Source organism: Puma concolor, chromosome B4, assembly GCF_028749965.1.
Source record: "Puma concolor isolate L17-30 chromosome B4, mPumCon1.1.hap2, whole genome shotgun sequence".
NCBI lineage: Eukaryota > Metazoa > Chordata > Mammalia > Carnivora > Felidae > Puma > Puma concolor.
The window spans coordinates 7,607,624-7,625,839 of record NC_141673.1 but is presented as its reverse complement, the minus strand read 5'-3'; the positions used below and the strand labels follow the sequence as shown (position 1 = coordinate 7,625,839).

At 53.1% G+C, this 18,216-nt stretch overlaps 1 protein-coding gene across 1 annotated transcript in view; it reads left to right on the top strand.

The window, feature by feature from the left end:
- The window catches only part of ZC3H7B (zinc finger CCCH-type containing 7B), a 60,913-nt gene that overhangs the window by 21,366 nt on the left and 21,331 nt on the right, over positions 1-18,216 (top strand). The window contains exons 2-7 of the mRNA XM_086712168.1: positions 3,787-3,845; positions 7,893-7,926; positions 8,060-8,257; positions 9,215-9,373; positions 12,181-12,261; positions 13,078-13,134. Of these exons, the coding sequence (XP_086568294.1) occupies positions 3,793-3,845; positions 7,893-7,926; positions 8,060-8,257; positions 9,215-9,373; positions 12,181-12,261; positions 13,078-13,134 (582 nt within the window). The 5' untranslated portion in view covers positions 3,787-3,792. The remainder of the gene's footprint in view (positions 1-3,786; positions 3,846-7,892; positions 7,927-8,059; positions 8,258-9,214; positions 9,374-12,180; positions 12,262-13,077; positions 13,135-18,216) is intronic.

Sequence of the window (18,216 nt, the reverse complement as noted above, 5' to 3'; positions counted from 1 at the left end):
CAGAGAGACCGACCAAGAGGTGTGCTTGGCAAGGCAAGGCGGTCCAGACCCATCACTGCCTGCCTCCTGCAGGAGAACAGGGTCATCCCAGGAAACACTTGAAGTTTTTTTGCAGGAGGGAGGAACAGGGTTGGATAACACATATCCCCAAGGTTGTTGGACTTTATTTATTTATTTATTCATTCATTCATTCATTCATCCATTATTTTTTTTTATGTTTACTTTTGAGAGAGAGAGAGAGAGCACGAGCAGGGGAGGGGCAGAGAGAGAGGGAGAGAGATCCCCAGGCAGGCTCCGCACTGTCGGCGCAGAGCCCGATGAGGGGCTCGATCCCGCGAACCCTGAGATCATGACCTGAATCGAAATCAAGAGTTGGTTGCTTAACCGACTGATCCACCCAGGTGCCCTGTGGTTGTTGGACTTGTCCTGCTCCAAGCGCTCTGCACGTGCTGTCTCCTGAGCCCTCCTGACAGCCAGTGGTGCAGGAGCTGCCTTCAGCCCCATTCTCCCCATTAGGAGACCGTGGCCCAAAGTCACACGGCAGGTGTAAATGCTGGCATTCACACTCCCATCTGTCTGAGTCCAGAGCCCTGACTCATGGCCCTGGCAGGGCAAGCAGATGTCTAGTGGGCACATGGGCCCTGGCCCTGACCAGTGTGAGGATCTGATGCGGAGTCTGAAGACTCGTGTGGCTTCACCCCTCCCTGGGAAGGACACATGGGAGGAGCGAGATCCAGGGAACCGAGATTCCCGATCTCACACTCTTAGAGCCTCACAGCCACCCTGCCAGGCAGGGCTTATCAGCTGACAAGTTACACAGAGGAGGAAAGTGAGGCACAGAGAAGTGAGATGGCCTGCCCTGGCCACAGGGTGTCTCACAGCTGTGGGCGTGGCCAAGGATGTGGCGTTTGGTCTAATAGAGCTGTTTGCCTGCTCATTGGTTGAGTGGCCTTGGCAAAGAAATTTCATTCTTTGTGCCTCCCTGTCCTCATCTGTAAAATGGGTTAGTGACACCTGCCCCTCTTACTGGACAGGATTGTGAGGATGTGGTTGACCAGATGGAAATAAAGAACAAGGTAAGGAAGTTTTAGAAGGTATTAACACACTTGCTCCCTCCCCAAAGTAGCTGGGTGTTTTTATACCTGTTTTTTTTTTTTTTTATCTTTTTTAAAAAATTATTTATTTATTTTTTAATTTACATCCAAGTTAGTTAGCATATGGTTTCAGGAGCAGATTTCACTCCTGAAACAATGATTTCAGAAGTGGATTCTTTAATGCCCCTTACCCATTTAGCCCATCTCCCTTCCCACAGTCCCTCCCTTAACCCCCTGTTTGTTCTCTATATTTAAGTCTCTTACATTTTGTCCCCCTCCCTGTTTTTATATTATTTTTGCTTCCCTTCCGTTATGTTCATCTGTTTTGTATCTTAAAGTCCTCATGAGTGAAGTCATATGATATTTGTCTTCCTCTGACTAATTTCACCCAGCATAATACCCTCCAGTTCCATCCACATAGTTGCAAATGGCAAAATTTCATTCCTTTTGATTGCCGAGTAATACTCCATTGTATAGATATACCACATCTTCTTTATCCATTCATCCACCGAGGGACATTGGGCTCTTTCCATATTTTGGCTATTGTCGATAGCGCTGCTATAAACATGGAGGTGCATGTGTCCCTTCGAAACAGCACCCCGTGTCCCTTGGATAAATACCTAGTAGTGCAATTGCTGGGTTGTAGGGTAGGTCTATTTTTAGATTTTTGAGGAACCTCCATCCTGTTTTCCAGAATGGCTGCACCAGCTTGCATTCCCACAAACAATGCAAAAGGGATCCTCTTTCTCCGTATCCTCGCCAACATCTGTTGTTGCCCGAGTTGTGAATGTTAGCCATTCTGACAGGTGTGAGGTGGTATCTCACTGTGGTTTTGATTTGTATTTCCCTGATGATGAGTGATGTGGAGCATTTTTTCATGTGCCGGTTGGCCATCTGGATGTCTTCTTTGGAGAAGTGCCTATTCATGTCTTTTGCCCATTTCTTCACTGGATTATTTGTTTTTTTGGGTGTTGAGTTTGATAAGTTCTTTGTAGATTTTGGATACTAACCCTTTATCTGACGTGTCATTTGCAAATCTTCTCCCATTCCGTTGGTTGCCTTTTAGTTTTGCTGATTGTTTCCTTCCCTGTGCAGAAGCTTTTTCTTTTGATGAGGTCCCAATAGTTCATTTCTGCTTTTGTTTCCCTTGCCTCTGGACACATGTTGAGTAAGAAGTTGCTGTGGCTGAGGTCAAAGAGGTTTTTGCCTGCTTTCTTCTCGAGGATTTTGATGGCTTCCTGTCTTACCCATTTTGAGTTTCTTTTTGTGGATGGTGTAAGAAAGTGGTTCAGGTTCATTCTTCTGCATGTCGCTGTTCAGTTTTCCCAGCACCACTTGCTGAAGAGACTGTCTTTATTCCATTGGATATTCTTTCCTGCTTTGTCAAAGATTAGCTGGCCATACATTTGTGGGTCCATTTCTGGGTTCTCTATTCTGTTCCGTTGATCTGAGTGTCTGTTGTTGTGCCACGTTTTTATGCCTTTTTACACCTTGGTGCCCCTGTTCACGCCTTCGTACCAGCCTTCTGCTGATGCAGGCCCACCTTCCCGGCTGCCCACCATCCTCTCTCTGTAACCACTTGATGGGGGGAGAGTGAGGGCCACACTGTGGGGCAGAGTATGGAAGAGGCCCGTGAGTGGCCTGGACGGAAAATGCTGGCTTGAGACCAGGCAGCTTCCAGCCCCTTTCCCACGGGGTGATGGAGCCCCAGGCTCAGGTTCTGACTCAGGAGGAGGCCCACCCCACTCTGGGCTGCCACTGGGTTGGACCAGCTGATCCCAACTGATCTTCTAGCCCATACATAGTGCCACGGAAGCCAGCTGGGCCATCTGGGTCTGGGGGGGAGCTCCCAGCCCCTGGGGGCTTTGCCCTAAAGACCAAACCTCTAGCTCTACTGCCGAGCCTCCCTTCTCCTTAAGCAGTTTCCACTCGCTGCCTCTCTGGAGCAGGCCCCCTGCGTGTGCTCAGTGCCATTCAATTGCTGTGCAACTTGAGGCCTGTCCTCAGCCTTGCAGAGCCTCTGTCTTCCTCATCCAGAACATGGGCGATTCCCTCCCTTGCCAAGACAGGGCACACACCATGCCACCTGGCCTGCTCCAGGCCAGGCTGGTTCAAAGTGCAGAGGGGCTGCTGGTGGTAAAAGAGGATGGCCTGGGTTCAAATCCTGCCTCAGCTATGAGCGGGCTCAAGACTGGGGCTCCCTGAACTTGTTTCCTCCTTGATAAAATGGAGACAAAATGACACCTGCCTCGTGGCACTGTTGAATGATTCAAAGAAACCCGTATACAAAGTGTGTGGTGCTGCATTGTAGCTATAGTCACTGGCATCGTTTTGCATTTTCCCTGTCTCTTCTCCCTGGACTGAGTTTGCTGTTCAAACAAGGTGTTTTCCTGGGACTTGAGGGTGTCTGGTGCAGCACTGCAGCCCAAGCCATGTGTGAGAAAGGACAGGAGGCCTCCATGCAGCTCCCTGCCCATCAAAGGAACAGCACAGAACCAGAGTCCAGTGGGGCCTGGGCGTGCAGGGCAGGAGCTGCATGGTCTGGTTCAGACGGTCTCTATAGGTCACTGCCCCTCAGCGTCACCTGTGAAATGGGATGAGTGCAGGAATGAGAGGGAGTGCACAGTGGGATGGGGACAGCGACCAGCCACCGGCCCCTGCTGACTAACTGATGGACTGTTCTCTCCCCCAGAGACTGATGGAGAGGCAGAGACGGAAGGCGGACATCGAGAAGGGGCTGCAGTTCATTCAGTGAGTGTGGGGCTGGCTGGGCGGGCGGGGGGGCCAGGGATGGCAATGCCCGGGCTCTCTCCAGCTCTCCCTTTTCTTCTCACTCATCCTTTGCTGCTCAGGCTCCCTTGTGTGCTGGGGGGTGAGGAGGTGGGTTGTGCTAGGAAGGGGCTGGCATGGCAGGGGCTGGGCAGCCGGTGGGCGATCTGTGAAACCACCCCCATGCACACACACTCCCTGACCCTGGTCACCCTTCAGTCCCGCTCAGCATCCCACTGTACCCTCGCCCTCCTTACACGCTGGCACGCTCCCTGTTAATTCTCCCGCTTGCCTGTGCACAGCTTATAATCAATCAATAAATCAGTTTCCATTTATTAAGCACACCTCCCAGGCTCTGTGCTGGGCCCTTCATGTCCATCATCTTCTTAATCCTCACAACAGCCCAGTGAAGTAGGTGGTCTTTTCTCCATTTTGCTCGGAGACGTTAAGAAACCCATTTATGGTCACACAGCTATAAAGTAATAGGATTCTTTTTTTTTTTTTATGTTTTTTTTTTTTTTTCCCAACGTTTTTTATTTATTTTTGGGACAGAGAGAGACAGAGCATGAACGGGGGAGGGGCAGAGAGAGAGGGAGACACAGAATCGGAAACAGGCTCCAGGCTCTGAGCCATCAGCCCAGAGCCTGACGCGGGGCTCGAACTCACGGACCGCGAGATCGTGACCTGGCTGAAGTCGGACGCTTAACCGACTGTGCCACCCAGGCGCCCCCTTTTTTTTTTTATGTTTACTTATTTTGAGAGAGAGCACAAGCAGGGGAGAGGCAGAGAGAGAGAGGGAGAATCCCAAGCAGGTTTAGCACCGTCAGTGCAGAGCCTAAGGTGAGACTCAAACTCACGAACCGTGAGATCATGACCTGAGCTGAAATCAAGAGTTAGACACTTAACCGACTGAGCCATCCAGGCGCCCCCAGTGATAGGATTCTAACCCAGGTCTAGCTGACCCCAAACCCACATTTCTTTCCATTATTTGTCCCTCAAACACATGCCATATTTGTTTTTAATTTTTTTCTTTACACACAAAATATTTTCAGTAATTTTTTTTTTACCTCTTAAATAGATCTCCAGAGGCGTATTTATCACGGCACTAATGAAGTGTAAGCTGCAGGGCCCCTGATTTGTGTGGGTCCTTCCCAAAGCCCTGGAAGGCTCCCTTAGCAATTCTTAGTTTCTAATTTTGTGTTCTTTTTCTTTTCTTTCTTTTTTTTTTAATGTTTAATTATTTATTTTGAGAGAGACAGAGAGCAGGGGAGGGGCAGAGAGAGAGGGAGACAGAGAATCCCAAGCAGGCTCCTTGCTCAGCAAAGAGCCCACCATGGGGCTCGATCCCAGCACTGAGAGATCACAACCTGAACGGATATCAAAACTTGGACCAGAAAAAAAAAAAAGTTGGACCGATATCAAAAGTCGGATACGGGCACCTGGTTGGCTCAGTTGATTGAACCCCCGACTTTGGCTTGGGTCATGATCTCACGGTTTGTGAGTTCAAGCCCTGTGTCGGGATCACTGTTGTCAGCGCAGAACCCACTTCCAATCCTCTGTCTCCCTCTCTCTCTGCCCCTTCCCCCTGCTTGTACTTTCTCTCAAAAATAAACGAACATTTAAAAAAAAAGAAGAAAATATTTTTTTAAAAAGTTGGATGATCGGGGCGCTTGGGTGGCTCAGTCGGTTAAGTGTCCGATCCAGATTTCCGCTCAGGTCATGACCTCGCAGTTCGTGAATTTGAGGGCGCATGGGGCTCCACGGCGGAACCTGCTTGGGATTCTCTCTCTCCTCCTCTCTCTGCCCCTCCCCCCCTCCCCCGCTCACTCACTCGCGTGTGTGCACACGCTCGCTCTCTCTTTCTCTCAAAATAAATAAAGTTAAAAAAAAAAAAGTTGGATGATCCACCGACTGAGCCGCCCTGATGCCCCTTGTGTTTCTTCTCTTAAATAGGAATCCCCACAAAACTAGGATTTATGTCTACATACCCTCATATAAACTCCCCAATTTTTTGTTCTCTCACACAGACCTCTAAAACACCACCTGCCTCTTCACCACAGACTGGGTCCCTTGTCACACACACGGTGTCCCCATCGCTCTGATGGTGCTTGTGTTGACATTCACATGCTGTCCTTCCTCAGCTTGCAACATGGTCACTTTGTCTTGTTCAGGCCACTGCAAGGGCTGTGGCCCACCTTTCCCTCTTCTCTAGGCCAGTCTTCCATTTGGGGGAGGGATTTTTTTTTTTTTTTTTAAGTTTATTTATTTATTGTGAGAGTGAAAGAAAGTGCAAGCGGGGGAGGGGGGGAGAGAGAGAGAGAGAGAGAGAGAGGGAGACAGAATCCCAAGCAGGCTCCTCACTGTCAGTGCAGAGCCCGATGCGGGGCTCAAACTCACAAATCGGGAGATCATGATCTGAGCCGAGATTAAGAGTCTGTTGCTTAACGAACTGAGCCACCCAGGCGCCCCTAGGGAGGGCTTTGATTTGGGGGGAGTGTTCAAATTTTATTCAGAGGCCAGTCTTGCAGATACAGTGTTTCGTAAGAACTCTGTCTTTAACTTAAGTCACTGATTTCCGTGGAGCTGGACCTTTGAGCCCTGCCTTCTGAGTCTCCCCCCACCCCCCCACCTCCCTGGGTGATGTCCATACCTGCGAAATGAGACAAGGCCGCTTCCCTCACAGAGGCATTGTGCTGGACGTAAATGGTAGGTCGCTCTGTGTCCTCCTTCCCCTTTCCAGAGGGGGGCTCCAAGAAGGTTCAGCGATAGGGCAGCCTCCCGGGAACCCCTATGTTAGTCTCCTAAGGGATTGCTTTACAGGGTAACACAGTAGGACCTGCTGGTTTTAAAATTAACTTTTATCACATGTAGATTTTGTGTGCTTAGCATTTATTAGGCACCTCTGGGCACGGAGCACTGTAGGAGCTGTGAAGCAGCTTGCATGGGTGGGGTGGCACTGGCTTGTGTGGATGAGGTGACCTTCAGGTCAGACTGTGCCCTACTGACCTGGGAGCTGGGGCTGGAGGGGAGAGGCTGGAGGTGGGAAGTCAGGCAGGAGGGTAGCCATGGGGCCTGGCTGGGCAGTACAGGGAACAGCGATGGGCCCTGGTCCCTGACAGTGGGGAAGCAAGGAGGGCAGGATGGGAGCCCCATTGTCACAATCAGGGACACCACCTCCCTCACACACACAGGGGAGGGACCTCGGTGTCTTCTCTCACCCCTTTGGCTGACTGGCTCAGGCTGCTCTCTCTTGCCCAGGTGCCGGCAGCAGCTCTGGGCAAAGGAAAGAGCCCCAGCCCTGTGCTTTAGTCCCGGCTCTGATGCCGACCTGCTGTGTGACCTTGGCTGAGTCACTGTCCACTCTGAGTGTCTGTTTTCACCTCTGTGACATGAAGGACCAGGAGACAAACCCCAGCTGCTCTTCTAGCTTAGCCCTTTAGCCTAACAGATGTGGCTCTGTTCTCCTGGACTGATGCTTTCTTCTATACTGGGCTGGCATTTTGTGGGCCACAGGGGAGGAGAGGGTGCCCACAGCCCCATCTGCTGGGCTGGAATGAGGAGTCAGGCTCTGACCTGGCATTGGCCAAGGTCATGTGTGTTTTGGGGGCTGGGATGGGAGAAGGGCAGAAGCTGTCCAACTGGGGGGACCTGAGGTGGACTTTTCCTGCTGCCTGGGGCCTGCATTTACAAGTTTAGCGTGTCGGGGGCACGGTCATTCCCAGAGAACTGGTTTCTCAGGAAGAGGCCAGCTGGCTGGCCTTCTCAGCATCTGCACCCGGAAAGCCTGGGGCAAACACAAGGCCTTCCTCCCTCTCCCTTCCAGCAGAAATGGAAGACCAGCATGTGTTGGTCTGGGGAGAAAAAGCTGCTGTTTCCTTACCCCAATCCACAAGGTGACATCTGAGGTCTGAGGTAGAGGCGCCCACTCCTGGCATGATCTGTGGCCTTTGGCTCTGGCTCCTGGGGCCTCCATGAGGCTGAGACCCCTGGGCTCACCCAGACTCTGTGTCTCTCTCCTTTTCCTGCTAGGTCGACACTACCCCTAAAGCAAGAAGAATATGAGGTGAGCATCGGCGGCGGGGCCGGGGGAAGGCAAAGGGCAGGGGTGCCCAGGAGAAGGGGGTGTAGAGGCCGGGTGCCAGGGCTGGGGCTGCATGCAGACCCCTGAGCCCCCTCTGCACCCTACTCCCTGGCAGGCCTTTCTGCTCAAGCTGGTGCAGAACCTGTTTGCTGAGGGCAATGACCTGTTCCGGGAGAAGGACTACAAGCAGGCCTTGGTACAGTACATGGAGGGGCTGAACGTGGCCGACTATGCTGCCTCCGACCAGGTGGCCCTACCCCAGGAGCTGCTGTGCAAGCTGCATGTCAACAGGGCCGCCTGCTACTTTACCATGGTGAGCCCGCACCCCCTCCCCTCTTCACCCTGCCCGCCGTTTCCCGCAGATGCCCAGCCAAGCTGGGCCTGCACCCTAGTGAGCCTCTGTAGGCCCGGCTCCTCCACCCCCTCCTGTGGGAGTGTCACCGCCTGCTTCCGTGGCTCTCAACCCCAGCTGCACCACAGACTCACCTGGAGAGCCCTTAAAGTGCTAATACATGGTACAAAAAGTGGTTTGTAAGGATACGGATGCCTGAGCCCCACCCCCGATGAATTAAGTTAGATGTTAGACTGTTAGACGCTCATCAGGCTGGCCTGGGCATGGATAGGAGTCTGTAGGGAGTCAGGGTTGAAAACCGCTACCCTCATCGTGCACTGCCTCTTTCTGCAAACCCCTGGCCACTCCTGCTCCTTCCTCCTGGGCTCCCTCCCATCTCCCCCCATCCTCCCGAAAGCTCTGGCCTCCTCCTCTCCTTGTCCTGCTTGCTCACTGACTCAGTCACTCACCAGATCCTTAGGGATGCTCTGCCGTGAGCTCTTTAAAGGACCCCCTAACACCTCTGCAATCCAGAGTGGACTGTTCTGGATAAGCAGGTCTACCAGGTACCTGTTCACACTGTGTTCTGTACCCTGAGCTGCCTTCTTGATTTCACTTCCTCTCAGAGGTACCTTGATTACTCTTGGGCCATGAAGTTCTCAGCTGAAGGCAGATATGGAAGTAGGTGTGTCTGAATGGCCAGGATCATTGCTGCAGAATTTGAAGGCCATCCCCCCACCTCCAGTGGCCTGCCAGTGCCCGTTGCAGCCCCCTGAGCTGGACATACAGTTGCCCTTGACCAGAGTATGAATGTCAGAGGTGTTTCCTGGAGCTCTGGAGCCCCCTCCCCGATCCTCCAGCCTCCCCCGTCTCTGCAGGGAAAGGGGTGGGAGGGAGGTAACCAGAGCTGACCGTGTGGCCTCCCACTCCTCTCCGCAGGGCCTGTATGAGAAGGCACTGGAGGACAGTGAGAAAGCGCTGGGCCTGGACGGCGAGAACATCCGGGCGCTGTTCCGCAAGGCACGTGCCCTCAGCGAGCTGGGGCGTCACAAGGAGGCATATGAATGCAGCAGCCGGTGCTCCCTCGCGCGGCCCCACGTGAGTGCCCTGAGTCCTGGTGCAGGGCTGGACTCTGCTGAGCCTGTGTCCCCCTCCCCGTGCTGTGGACCGACAGATACTGATATTTACACTGAGCTCTGGTTGTGTTTCAGACACTGCTGAAAATACGCAGTGTGTATTAACTCACTTAATCCTTGCATCAGCCCTTTGAGTTAGACGGAGGAACTTACCCGGGAATCACAGCTGTGGGCTGCAGAGCTCACACTTGAACCCAGGCAGTCTGATTCTAGAGTTGGCATTCCTTTTTTTTTTTTTTTTAATTTTTTTTAATGTTTATTTTTGAGAGAGAGACAGAGCATAAGCAGGGAAGGGGCAGAGAGAGAGGGAGACACAGAATCCGAAGCAGGTTCCAGGCTCTGAGCTGTCAGCACAGAGCCCAACGTGGGCTGAAACCCACGAACCGCAAGATCATGACCTGAGCCGAAGTCAGACGCTTAACTGACTGAGCCACCCAGGAGCCCCTAGAGTTGGCACTCTTAACCTCTAGGGTTGCAATAAGGACTCAAAGGGGTGTCACATGTGTGGGGGTCCTGATGTCCAAGCTGTCACTAGGTGGGAGAGAGGCAGGGAATTGACCAGTAGTGAGCCTTGCTTGCCCTGGCCCACACACAGCTGGGCGCATGCCCCCTCCTCCTTTATTCACCCACTTCTTAAGTACTTAAGTATTTACTAAGCACCCACGAACTATCCAGATCTGTGCCCTTCAGGGACCCACAGTCTGCTGGGAGATGTGGAAACATCCCTGGGGTTTAGGTCTGACTCCACCACTGACCCCCAGCATGACCTTGGACAAAACACTTCCCCCGTCTGCACATCAGCTCCTTGTCTATGAAGCACCCCTCCTATTTTATCCCTGAAACAATGAGTGTAAAAGGGCTCAGAAAAGGCTCAATTCTGCCCAGGAGTGATCAGGATCTTGGAGGGCTCCCTGGAGGAAGGTGGGCTTGAGTGGGACCAGAAGAAGCAGGAAGGACCTGGTGGTCAGAACAGAGAGTGGGAGGCCATGTGCATAGTGGTCAAGGATGTTGGTGTCAGAGAGCTGGCCTGGGTTTGAATTCTAATCTTGGGTTAGCCACCTACTAGCTGTGTGACTTTGGACACCAAGCTTAGTCTCTCTGAGCCTCGGTTTGCGCCCCTGTCAAACGGGGGTGGTAATATACCAGGCATCATAGAGCTATGAGGATGGAATCTGAAGATCACACAGTAGGTTCAGAAAACATGCACTGTTACAGTCCTTTTGTTTATTATTCATGCGTCTCCGATTCAGCTTAGTTCACAATTGAGAACCTTTCTTATGACAATAGTCCATGGTCCTACAGCGTTTCCTAGTGTCCCCAGCAGGTCCACATCCAAGTCTCATGTCTGCCATTCCTTGGCAGGCAGGGTGGTGCTTACCTCACTGTACAGGTGAGGACTCCGGGGCCCAGTTAGGGCCTCTGACTCTGAGTTGGGGGATCCCCCCGTGCTCCAGTCTTTGTTGGCAAATACTGGCTGAGCCCTGCTCCGTGCTGGGTACTGGGGACCAGAGATGACTCAGACTCTGGCCCTGGGTTCCAGGAGCTCGTCAGGTAGGGAGGTGGACAAATGCTCGGGGTATTATAGCATCCCTGTTGCCTCTTTGCTGCCTGGACCACAGTCACCGTTTCTTTTTTACTGGTTAGTCTCTCCCACTAGACTGGAGCCTCCTCGAGGCCTGGGCCCCATGTGCCCTCTGCTAGTGGCGTCTCTGGTCCTAGCCCTTGCCTGGCACTTAATGCATATACAGTAACAGCCTTGGAGGGAGGAAGGGATGCTGGGTGCTGTTATTGAGCGCTAACTGTGGGCCGGCTGGCTATGTTCCAAACTTCCCGCATTCTCGCTCCCGTGGGCCCGGGCACGACCCACATGTCCTTCCTTGCAAAGAGTTCCGGGACATCGTGTGGTGAAAGCAGCAAGTTGTAAGTCGTAGAGCAATAGGTGTAATGTGATCTCACTTATGTTAAAAAAAAGAAAAAAATCCTCACGAAACAAAACTGAGCATCCTTTATAGATCTGTAGGCACGTTATGCACATTCCTGGAAAAGAGCTGCAGGGAAGCACATCAGACCACAAGGCATGCTCCCTCTGGGGAGGAGCCTAGTGTGAGGATGGGGAAGGGGGTGATCCAGGGGAGCTCTTGCTCTCCCTGCAACATTTCAACCGTCTACAGTAGAGTGACACTACGCCTTGCTGAATTTTAGAAATAGAAAGATAATTTAATTTTACCTCTTTTTCAAAAAAATTTTTAAAGTTTATTTCTTTTGAGAGAGAGAGGGGGGGAGTGCAAGTGAGGAGGGACAGAGAGAGAGAGAGAGAGAGAGAATCCCAAGCCAGCTCAGCACTGTCAGTGCAGAGCCCGACGCAGGGCTCAAACTCATGACCCCATGAGATTATGATCTGAGTTGAAGTCGGATGCTTAACCGGCTGAGCCACCTAGGTGCCCCTAGAAAGAAAAAGATAATTTTAAAATCCAAAGCAAAAATTATTCCTTTCCCCTCCCCACAGTGAAAGGGAAAAAGGGAAGCGTGGGTTCTGGTTCAGCCCCACCACATGCTAGTTGTGTGACCCGGGCAGCCAGTGACCCCTCTTAGGGCCTCGCCTCCTTGTCAGTAACATGGGGTGGGGCGCTCGGCTGGTTCCATCTGTAGAACTTGGGGTAACAGCAGACCCCCCCACCCCTTCCCTGCAGTGCTGTTCAAGGTCTCTGGAGCATAGCTGCGTGAGCTAGGGCAGACTAACCCCCTCCACCCTGTGTCTTGCTGTTGCAGGATGAGAGTGTAACTCAGCTTGGTCAGGAGCTGGCTCAGAAGCTTGGGCTTCGAGTTCGGAAAGCGTATAAGAGGCCCCAGGTAGGTGGGCTCTGGGTGCTGGGAGTCCACGGGGGTGGAGATGGGGAGGTCTGAAGGGAGCCCAGGCACCTCTGGGGAGAAGTGGGGGAGGGTGGCCAGGGCCAGGCCAGGACAGAGAGGAATGATAACAGGTGATCTTCCCTCTCTGTTGGCCGAAAGCCCTGGACTGACTTCCAGAACCTTTCGGAAAAAGGAGAGAACAGTCAAAGCTTCCAATTCACCTTAGACACCAGCTGCTAACACCTCCTCCTTCCCCTGGCCTGGCCGACTTAAGCACCCCCGAGATGGCCTGAGATGACACCGGTGTCTTTTCCGCCTCATGTTCTCACATAACCTCTGTATGGTGCAGATATCTATTTGGCTCGTTTAGATCCACACTTATTCACTTGGCACCTATTGTATGCCAGGAAGCTGCATGTAGGAGAGGGTACAGCTCTAGAGTCTGCTGTGACCTTGAGCGAGTTAGTTCTTTCCCCCCTGTGGTTTTTACATCTGGAACATGGGGATAATTATGCCCATCTCAGGGGGTTCCTGGGCGGATCATCAAAATCAAAGAATGTTTGATGTGGCACCTGGCACACAGTAGGAGCATGTATGTGGAGGTCCGTCCTCTGCCAGGTCACAGTTACAGGAAGAAAATGTCCAAATCTGCTCCAGAGAGAGAACAGGTAACTTCTGACAGGACTTGGGGCAGGAAGCCTTAGGGCACTATGGACGCCAGCTGCGTGTGTTGGGGCCCCTCAGCTGCCCTAATTGATGGGACCCTGAGCATCTTTCCCGAACCTTCATCTCTTCCCACCTCTCTAATCCCTGCAGGAATTGGAAACATTTTCTCTGCTCAGTAATGGCACTGCAGCTGGCCTGGCGGATCAGGTAGGATGGGGGCTGGGACCCCAGGCCTCCCTCCCTGCCCCCAGTATCAACCTATCTTGGTTCATCCCTCATGAGAGCTTTGGATTCACTCTCTGGGGTATCATGCCCCCAGCAGTGGATCCTGGGCGATTAGACAGAAGGGCTAGGTTCAATCTGTCCCAGCCCCCACTGATGTGAGCCATGCACCTGGCTGATAGCCTGGGCCTGGACCAGACTAATAACACCTCTGGGACGCACAGCACCTCCACCTCTTAAGAGGAGCCTCCTGTGACCACAGGGGCAAAGTGTGGGGACAGGCCGCGGCCACTATGGGCAGGGAAGTCTCACCCCCACCCTTCTTTTGCTGTTTTCCTCCTCACTGGCCATTCTGCATCTAGGCCTCTGGGTCTCAAATGTCTCCCCTCCTCCATACCCTGCTTTCTCTGCCTTTTCATTTTCAAGGCCCGGCTCAAGTATACACCCCCCACTGAGACCCTTCCCGATACCCCTGCCTAAGCAACTGCCAGGGAGATGCACAGAAGTGGGGGTCAGAGCTCACACCTGAGACTCCCACAGCATGCAAGCTGTGGTCTTGAGCAGAACCTTCACTTCTGAGCCTCAGTTTTTAAAGCTGTGAAACGGGGGTGTTGTCCCTCGCCCAGAACAGGGGAGTATACCCGGAGGAGTGTGGCACCGAGGGAGCTGAGGAGCAATAATTGCTGAGACTACAGCATTACCCTGGGTTTGGGACGTCCCCATTCCTTGGGGCCAAGACCGTTGTGCCACCACCAACAGACCTGGCTCACCCTCGGGTCGGTGCCAGGGCCCAGCACACACACTGGACTCTCCCACTGCTCACCACACATACTCAGGTAGACTTCGACGCCTTTTGGAAGACCAGGGACGGGCTCTAAGAGCTCTGGTGGAGGCTGGTGTCCTGCCTTCTTGTACGTAAGGGGAGACTGAGGCACAGAGTGAGGATGGGACTTGGCCAACATCCCACAGCAAAGCAGCAGCAGGCCCGCCTGCCTTCTTAGCGTTAAGGGTTTTCATTTACTCACTCAGCAAACTCCCAGGGGACCCCTTCTTGGCCCTGGGCTGGGAGCTGGAACATAGCTGAGTTAGGCACATCCTTGCCCTTGGGACTCCTGGGTGCTGAGGGAGACCAGTGTGGATCTGCCCGTACAGCCCTCCTTGTGGATCATAACCAGATATTGGGCTTGGCACATGCTGGATGCTCAAAAAAAAGCTATAGCATTTTGCTCTAACAAATTGCCATGAACTACGTGGCTTATAAACAACAGTAATTCATTTCTCACAGTTTTGGAGACTGGGGAGTCCAAGATCAAGGTGCTGGCAAATTCAGTTTCTGGTGAGGACCCACTTCCTGGTTCACAGATGGCACCTTCTAGCTGGAACCTCACATGGCAGAAGGGGCAAGGGAGATTTCTGGTGTCTCTTTTATAAGGGCACTAATGCCATTCATGAGGGCTTCACCCTCAAGCTAATCACTTCCCAAAGGCCACATTTCCTAATACTATCACTTTGGGGCGTAGGATTTCAGCATATGAACTTGACATTCGTTGAACATATCACAAACATTCAGACTATAGCACTGACTGACTGACTGAACAACTGCAAATAATTTCACACTGCTTGAGGGAGGTACTGCCTACCCCTATTACCAAGGAGAAACCAAGAAGTTGGGTGACTTGTCTGAGTCCACTGAGCCTGGACTAGGTACATGGAAAAGAAAACAATCGTGGTTCCTGCTCTCAAAGAGCTCACAGTCCAGGTCGAATGGACACTAGCCTGATTATTTGTGGTTACAAACCATCATGAAAGCTGTAAAGACAACGTGTGGGGAGCCATGGGCCATTGGAATAGGGAGGCCTGATTTAGACTGGGCATCAGTCACCTTTAAAATGAGACCGGAAGTTTGCGGAGTAGGCAGCGCATGGGGTGCTGGTAAAACAACATTTCAGATGGGGCGGTATATGCAAAGGCCCTGAGGCTTGGAGGAGCTCAGAGTATGGGAGGAACCCAGAGGAAGGGAGGCAGGGGACTAGTGGGGCTGGAACATTAGATAGAAGCCAGACCACCTACCCCCTGGTGAGGTGAGTCTTTGTCACAGGAGTGTTGGGAAGGTATTGGAGGGGAAGAGTATTGATTCAGTTCATTGATTCAGAAGGGTGGTGTTTTGTTTTTTTGTTTTTGTTTGTTTTTTTTTTTTAGTTTATTTATTTTGAGAGAGAGAGAGAGCAAGGAGGGGCAGAGAGAGAGGGAGAGAGAGAGAGAATCCCAAGCAGTCTCTGCTCTGTTGACACAAACAGATCCCACAAACAGGGAAATCATGACCTGAGCCAAAATCAAAGTTGGATGCTTAACTAAGGGAGCCACTCGGGTGCTCCTGATTCAGAAGGGATTTATTGAGGGCTCCTATGTGCCCAGCATAGAATTGACTGAGGCACTGGAGATACAGCCGAGAAAGAAATAGTCAAGGAGCCCCACCCTTGTAGGACTTACAGTCTAACTAGAGGAGACAACAAATAAAAAGTGATAAGTGCTGTGGAGAAGGGGGCTGGGGAATGCTGGGGCAATTGGGAGGGGTTGCAGTTTTCAACAGTGAGCAGGGAAGACCTCAGTGAGGAGACACTGGAGCAAAAACCTGAAGGTGAGGGATGTGCCTTGAGGAGGTCTGGGGGACCAGGCAGACAGAATGGCTAGTGCAAAGGCCCTGAGGTAGGAGTGTGCCCAGTGTGTGGGGAGAACAGCCAGGAGGCCATATTGGCTAGAGGGGACTGTGCAGGGCTCCTTGTTCCTCTTTCTAGAGGGTTTAGGGAGGCAGGGAGTTACTCAGGCAGATCTTTTTTTTTTTTCTTTCTTTTTTTTTTTTTAAAGCTTCCTTCCTTCCTTCCTTCCTTCCTTCCTTCCTTCCTTCCTTCCTTCCTTCCTTCCTTCCTTCCTTCCTTCCTTCCTTCCTTCCTTCCTTATGCAGATAGGGGAGGGGCAGAGAGAGAATCCCAAACAGGCTCTGCGCTGATCAGTGTGGAGCCCGATGTGGATTCAGATTCACAAACTATGAAGAGATCATGACCTGAGCTGAAACCAGGAGTCAGCCGCTTAGCCAATTGAGGCACCCAGGAGCCCCCAGGCAAATCCGATTCAGAGTTTCTGGGTATCAACGGCTCCTGCCTCATTCCTAGAGCTCAAGCAACAGGGGCTCCCTTCTGTTTTCTGCTGATAGTGACATGTTGTACCTTAAAGGACTACTCTGGGGTGATCCTGGCTAGGTACGTGATGGGGTACCCCTGCTCCTTCCTTCTCTTCCCACAGCGACCGCCCTGGTTAAGGCCACATCCCAGTCTTCCAGGTTGGGCCAGCCTCCCCTTCTTGTCCCCCAGGGTGAACTCTGACAGCCAGGCCTCATGAGTCTCTCCCCAGCATGGAGACCCTCAGTGGTTATTAATTAAAGCATCTGTTTAGAAGTAATAACTCCGGATACTCTTGCTTGGCGTTCAGGGCCCCCTGCAGTCTAGATCTGCCATCCCTCTCCTTCCTCACCTCCTCCTCATGCACCAGATGGTGTGTGTGTGTGTGTGTGTGTGTGTGTGTGTGTGTGTGTGTGTGTCGGCTCCTTGACAAGCTCATCTGAGAGCAGGACCATGGCTTCCTCTGTTCAGTGCCTCTGCCTGGCACCACTTCGGAGTCAGGTCAGGGATGCCCGGCTCCACAAGGGCCCGCCCTCAGTGTCCACTGAGTCTGCAGCCAGGGGACCACGATGGTGCCACGCACGGCATTGGGCACCCCAGCCCCTGCCAAACCATCCACGCATCCCCGCAACCGTGCTGGGGCCCCCACCACGTGCACAGGGGCCAGGGCTGGCCATGGGGGTCGGGGTCTGTGAGGAGCCCAAGCAGAGTGGACCCCACAGATCCTGCCTCTGTGGGCCACGTGGTGCCGCGCGTGTCCACATGCACACACGCACGTGCATACGCCCAGTCACATCCACACGCTTCTGTGTCCACGTACCACGCACACACAGCCACGTACTTACATGCATACGTACACACACGGTACGTATGTGTGGAGCCTAAGGCTCCACAGAGTAGTGAGGGGGGAACGTTCCAGCCAGATCCCCTGACCCGGAAGCTTGACCCACACACCGTGTGTGAGCCTGGCTGCGGGGATCCTGGCAGGGGTCCCCAGCCCAGGAGTCCCAGTCATTCAGCCAGTAAGTCATTCCACGTGTGTGACCGGCAGTGGGGACTCATGAGCTGCAGCCACCGGGAGCTTCTTACGACCTGGAGATGACACGGGCAGGCACAGGGTCTGTGCCAGCGCTCCCGTCGGCAGTGTGAGGGGCGAGACACAAGGAAGGCCGTGAGTTCTAGGAACAGGTTAGAACCTGAGGCAGCCTTGGTTGGGGAGGAGGGAGCCAAAGTCAAAGACAGAGACACAGCTCGAGCACGGGCCTAGCGGCAGGAGAGAGAAACGTGTATCCCAGGCCACAAGACTAGTTCTAGTTCGGAAGAAGCCGGGCGCTACAGCTGGGCCTGTGTTTTGGTTCAGGTCTTGAGCGCACCCTTATCGGAGGTGGCCACTCCACCTCCCGGAGAGCTGCCGGGGCCTGCCGTTTTGTGACAGCCACGGGCACAAGGCTCGCCGGGGCGGAGGCGCTCCATGCTCGTTGCTACCTGAGTGTCCCTAGCAGGAAGGGGCAGGGAGAGATGATGGGCTGGAGCTGGGTGGCTGGCAGGGGCCCCGGCGAGCCGTGGACAGCACCGAGCAGGGAGACGCACGGCCGTGCCTAGAGACGTTCCTCTGGCACCTCTGTCCCCACCTCACGTGTCTCATATGCTTCCCGTGGGAGTAGCAGCTGCGACCCAGCACGGCAGCTCTGGTTTGTGCAGCCAGCCCCCGCCCCGGACGTTGAATGGCACAACTTCTCCGTGCAGGGCCAGGCTCCAGGGCACAAGAAGGAGGTATTCTGTGCAGGTGCCCGGGCTGGGGTCAGACAGCCCCTCTCTGGCCCCGGAGTGGCCACGTCACTGGAGCAATGTCTCCTCTGTGTGGGGGAGAACACCTCTCAGGGCACCTAGA